The sequence below is a fragment of the Sinocyclocheilus anshuiensis genome, unplaced genomic scaffold, assembly GCF_001515605.1.
Source record: "Sinocyclocheilus anshuiensis isolate Anshui unplaced genomic scaffold, SAMN03320099.WGS_v1.1 scaffold874, whole genome shotgun sequence".
NCBI classification, from domain to species: domain Eukaryota; kingdom Metazoa; phylum Chordata; class Actinopteri; order Cypriniformes; family Cyprinidae; genus Sinocyclocheilus; species Sinocyclocheilus anshuiensis.
In genome coordinates, this window is record NW_015538065.1 from 419,119 (window position 1) to 425,361 (window position 6,243).

General features: G+C 35.3%; 1 protein-coding gene across 1 annotated transcript; it reads left to right on the forward strand.

Annotated features, from left to right (window-relative positions):
• The first annotated feature begins 4,200 nt into the window (after window positions 1-4,200).
• Window positions 4,201-4,956, forward strand: LOC107683565 (secretory phospholipase A2 receptor-like). Its single transcript, XM_016479641.1, has one exon. The coding sequence runs from the start codon at window positions 4,201-4,203 to the stop codon at window positions 4,954-4,956; it is 756 nt and encodes a 251-aa protein (XP_016335127.1).
• Window positions 4,957-6,243: the final 1,287 nt, after the last annotated feature.

Consider the following 6,243-nt stretch of genomic DNA (forward strand, 5'->3'; position numbering starts at 1 on the left):
AAACACTTAAGCAAGTGCATATGGTCTGTCCAATGTAACTGTGATGTCCATGTTAAATAAAAATGTAATAATAATAATTTTCAACATTGATAATAAGAATTTTTTTTGCATTAGAAATGTGATTTCTGAAGGATCATGTGACACTAAAGACTTAAGTTATGGCTGCTGAAAATTCAGCTTTGCCATCACAGGAAAAAGTTACATTTCAACATATATTCAAACAGAAAAACATTATTTTAAATTTTAATATTTCAAAATATTACTGTTTTTAAACAAATAAACACAGCTTTGGTGAGCATAAGAGACTTCTTTCAAAAACTTTTGAACAGTAGTCTAGATATTTGCAGTGAATCCAAATGCAATTTGTTTGATTCACCAGTTTGTTTGAAGGAATTTTGTGTTGTCTTTATTCCATCAGATTTTCTTGGCTGAAGATTGTCATTTGTTAAGGTAATGGTTCCGAGAACTGTCAGAAAAAAAGATGGAGAACACCCGTGTGGAGCGCTAGTGAGACTCGTACTCTTATCTTTGATTTGTAAAATGTCCCGCGACCAGGCCATTCTCCGCAGACTTATTCAAATATTGCGCGGGAAAGACAGATGCAGTCGGTTATCCAGATAGAAAAGTCAGTTGATGTTGCCAAGTGTAAACGAGGCGTGTTCTGATTGACTGATGATCCGATCTGCTTGATCGCATGTTAATGCCAAGTGTAAACCCAGCCTTTATTTTATGTCGTACTTCGTAGAGATCCTCGAAACACGAGCATGTGGATGTGTCTACAGGTGAGCCGGTAGCATTATTTGTCAGAACACCGGCAACAATCGACAGTTGGGATATCGGAGAACCAACCTCCAGTGAACAATGTGGCGGTGTCAAAAACAGCAAATTTCACAGTATTGCTTGCAGTTGGCCAATACCATTTTTTTGTATGGAGGTCTTTGAGCTGATCCTGGTGCAGCAGGAAAGCACATGGGAAGAGGCCCTGCAATACTGCAGACGACATTACACTGATCTGGCCGTACTGAGCTCAGATGTGATTATGGCAGAAACCATGAAAAAGAGCACAGCAGCCCAGACAGAGGATGTGTGGATTGGTCTGCGCTTTATCGCTGGTCACTGGTTTTGGGTAAATGGAGCAGACCTTCAATATAAGGTCTGGTCCTCGGGCGGAGAGCTCCAGTGCCCTGCCTTGAATCAGTGCTGTGGGGTTTATAATGTAAAGCAGAGGGCTTGGAAACCTGCCGCCTGTGAGCGGAGACTCAACTTTCTCTGTCATACGCTAAATACGTCAATGGCACATTTGTCTTAGAAGCTTCACAAACAATTGTGTGATAGGAATTTTTTGATAGGGATGATGTTTGCTAGGTACCTTGTTTGCTTGCTTTTAACGGCTAAACATGAAATTAAATGTAAGGGATGCAGAAGCAATAGGTAGCTTAATACATTAGTTTAGTTCAGAACTAATATGAAATATGAGAAGTAATATTAATGCCAGTAGAGTGAAGTCTCATGCGAATATTGATATCGTCCTTTTAATCAGAAGCAATAGGTAGCTTAATACATTAGTTTAGTTCAGAACTAATATGAAATATGAGAAGTAATATTAATGACAGTAGAGTGAAGTCTCATGCGAATATTGATATCGTCCTTTTAATGCATTATCTGCTTGTGGTTACTTCAATTTTAAATAAATGAATATTAACACTTGTAGTAGATATTTCCAATGAATGTCAATTTTAAGAAACACATTTTTGTTATGTGAGTGTAAAATGCTGCAACTGGGTGTCGTAACTAAATTGCATGTAAATTCTTCAAATGCTGCGAGGACACAAAACGTGATCTTGCAAGTCATGTTTTGTTTTGCAGATTTGTAAAAGCCCTCATCTCACGTAACTCTCAGGCAAATCTGAGTTTGTTTTGTCACTCATTCTGTCTAAAGTGGATAATCTAATTTCCCTTTCCAGTTGTGTTGTACCCATTTTCACTCTGTAATCAAAACATCTGGTGAAGTAATACCAGGGTTAAAATACTTTGAAATTTAAAACCATTGAAATTGTGTTACTTTAAATAAAATAAAATATTTCTAGATTATATCCCATATTGATTTAGTTTAACTTTAATGCACTAAAATAACTGGAACAAAAACGGAAATAAACATTGATATAAAAAAAACTATAAACGTATAACTTGTATAAACTTGTATAGAAAATATAAAAACCTTTTTAAGCATTAATAAACTATAGTAGGCTCAATGATGCTAAAATAACACTGATTAATACGCAAGTGATTTCAAGGTCAATTTTGTCAATATTGTTTATTTTGGGCTATACTAATAGAGAAACAATGATGTCACAACATTATTTATCATTTATAGCCAATGCACTGATGGCTAAATGAGTAATATGATATTCAGAATTTTATACATTTGGAGGAGACTGGTGTTGGGCTCATTTCTGGTTCATATTTGGATGCTGACCTGAACGTGTGTCCTTTTGATTCATACTTGTTGATTTTATAACAACATAAAAAAACTCAATTTTTCATGGTGAGGACAACTTTTCAATTACATAAAAAATAGTTAGATATTTTTTATTCTTTGGAAATATATGAATGTTAAAGGGACAGTTCACCAAAAAATGAAAATTCTGTCATTAATTACTCACCCTCATGTCGTTCCACACCCGTAAGACCTTCGTTCATCTTCAGAACACAAATTAAGATATTTTTCATGAAATCCGAGAGCTTTCAGAACCTCCATAGACAGCAACGCAATTGAAATGTTCCCAGGTGCAGAAAGGTAGTAAGGACATCTTTAAAATAGTCCATGTGACATCAGTGGTTCAACCGTAATTTTACGAAGCTACAAGAACTTTCTGAAAACAAGAAAACATGTCCTTACTACATTTCTGGGCCTAGGAACATTTCAGTTGTGTTGCTGTCTATGAAGGGTCAGAAAGCTCTCGGATTGCATCAAAAATATCTTAATTTGTGTTCTGAAGATAAACCAAGGTCTTACGGGTTTGAAACGACATGAGGGTGAGTAATTAATGACAAAATTTTCATTTTTGGGTGAACTATCCCTTTAAATAATATAGATATAGATGCAGTTATATTCTGATAGAAGATTTGGAAGCCTGTGATTCAGTTTTTAATCTGACATGATTTCTGAAGAGAATAAATGTGGAACATTTGGACCTTGGTTCATCTCTTCACAGCAACCATGAACGCTTAATAGTTTGCTGCCATCTACTGGTGAGTATAATTACATGTGCCAGAATATAATTACAGTTTTCACTACAGACAAATATTATCAGTATTTAACTGCGAAGACTTACTATTATATGGTCAACTACTAAATGATTTTTAGGGCAGATCAGGGGAATTTTAAAAAATATTAAGTTTTATTGAAATTATGGGAATGACTTTTGGAACTGTCAGTAAAAATGTCAGTAAAAATCGATGCCAGTGTTTTTCAGCACAAGTACTGTATTTACGAATTTAAACTGTAAAACCCAGTTGTTTTATTAGTGGTGGGGCCAGTAAAAATCTGAATACTGGTCTGTTTAGCCCTGAATATATATTTTTTAATATATTATTTTCAAACCTTATTGAGCCTCTTCATCTTATTCACCATGGGCTCAGGTAATTTTCTTCTAATTTTATCTTCTTTGAACAGTATTTTTGTGAAAAGTACTGTAAAAATCAATTTGAATTGAAGTGAAAATGTTTGTTTTCAGATGTGTCCATCTACTGTTACTCTAACAGTAAGCAGAAAAAGAAGATATGCTCATTTACTTCATACAAAATAAATAGTTTCCATATATTTTAATGATTCTAGTGAAGAGCTGGATAGGTGATAACTGAATTTTAAAAGTAAAAATTTTTTTGGCTTCTTCCAGACATTTCCAATATCATATGCCTTAACTGCTTTAAATGTGTTTGTAAGTGTGTCCTTTTCTTGAGCCATCTGATTTGCCTTAAGTAGGCATTTTAGGAAAATAAATTTGTTTTTGTAATTACTGAAGGGCATACCACGTCAAGGTCACTCTCAATGTCAGAGCGGTCCTGGTTTTCATTGGTCTGTTCATGCCAGAAATTTGTGAAAAGGTGTGGTAACAAGTCAGCAATATCCTGAAATAAATGGAGAATACCACATTTATTCAGAATTGTGCTGCTGCACTAGAGATCATCCAGATCAACATGAAGGCTTCAGTCATTGTGCTGCTTTTTTTGAGCCTCTTTGGGCTGAATGTCAGCGTCTACAGGTATCACTTTCTCGTGAACGAGACTTTGTCATTTCAAGAGGCACAGAAGCACTGCACACAGCACTCTGATTACCTGTCTACTGTCAGAAGTAAAGATTTACAGGATTTATCTTCCAATTCTCTAATTAAAGAGGACTATTTCTGGATTGGAGTTCAGAGAGACAGTGCAGACTATTACAAATGGATATGGTCAGAAGGGGGAGAAGCAACCATTACATTTTGGGCATATGGACAACCTTATTATTATTATTGTGGTGCTGTCCATAAAAACACATTAACTCTGTTTGCCCTGCCCTGCAAAACCCATTTACGATTTTATTGTATGAAGGTCTATGAGCTGATTGTGGTGCATCAGAAAAGCACATGGGAAGAGGCCTTGGAATACTGCAGACAAAACTACATTGACCTGGCCATAATAAACTCAGAAGACATTATGGAAGAAGCAAAGATTAATAGCACAGTAGCTGATACAGATGAAATGTGGACCGGCCTGCGCTTTCTAGCTGGTCATTGGTTTTGGGTAAACGGAGCCGGTTTTGATTATAATGTCTGGTCTTCGGGTGGAGAGATCCAGTGCCCTGCCATGAACCAACGCTGTGGGGTTTTTGATAGAACACAGGGGGTTTGTAAACCCACAGACTGTGAGCGGAGACTCAACTTTCTCTGCATCAAGGAGAAATACGCAGATTGACTCGATTAATCTTAGAAGGTCAGCAGATGTGACACTATAGGAGGAGTTTCTTGAAGTGTCCTTTTCAGAAACATTCTTTGCTTTGCTTTTAATGGCTGAACATCATGATGAAATCTATTTCTGTGACAAAATGTTTTCCTAAAACTGTAGCCAACTCTAGCCAGATAAAAAGTACTGTAGCTTATGACATTCATGTAAAATGCATGCCAATATGCAGGTGTGCACATAAGTGGTGTGCAGCTGTGCACACGTGGCCAAAATAAAAAAAATGCACTGGGTAAATATGTTGCTTATTTGCGTACCAACATGGTTGACAGCTGTTAATGCACAACCACTGTTTTAGGTCGAGTAACTAATATTGTATAAGATTTCCATTAAAACTGAAAGCATAAATCTAGGCTAAGTGTTGCCGGTTTCAGAGCAAATTGTAAAACTGTGACGTTTCATTCAGTAACGCATTTCACTCGGCTAAAACAGACAATGCATCCACCTATTTACCAGCAACCCACCAAAATAAAAACATGCTGATTTTAGGATTGAAAATGTCGAAAATTCATAAAAAATTAACATGTACATATTAGCATTGTAGTTTTAAAGTGTACTATAAAATAATTGTATTTTTATTTAATACTCACTTTTTATTTTGTGTTCTCAAGGTGCTCTCATGAGAACTAGGCTGAAAAAAACGTATGTGCACCCCTGTTAATATTTTCATGCATAATGCATCCATTTTTAGACATACTTTTGTATTTTCAAAACTTTTTTGTGAAAAAAAAGTTACAATTCTTTTTAGTATATAGGTGACTATTATACTGTTATATCTGATTTATCTTCTTTTGGAATCTGGTGGCAGCAATATTGATATTAATCAAAGCGTAAACAACGTAGAAAACGTATCCGTGTGACGCAGCACATTAATGTAATTAATGACAGAATTTTCATTTTTGGGTGAACTAACCCTTTAATTCCTAATAGAGGCTACAAGATATAAGACCAAGCAGACAGAGGAGTAAAAACAACATCATTATATTAATGAAAATAAACAATTATTAAAATGTTATTTAAATGTCATATCTCCTAGAACCCTAATCTGACACTATTTAGAACCATTTTCTTAAAGAGTACATTAAAGATGTTGACTCATAACGGAATCATAATCATCTGTTCTATACAATAGCCAATCAAAAAACACTATTTTGATTCAGAAAGTGGTGAGCAAAATGATCAGTCCCACTTTATATTAAGTGGCCCTAATACCTGTGTACTTACATAGTAACTAGATGTGTA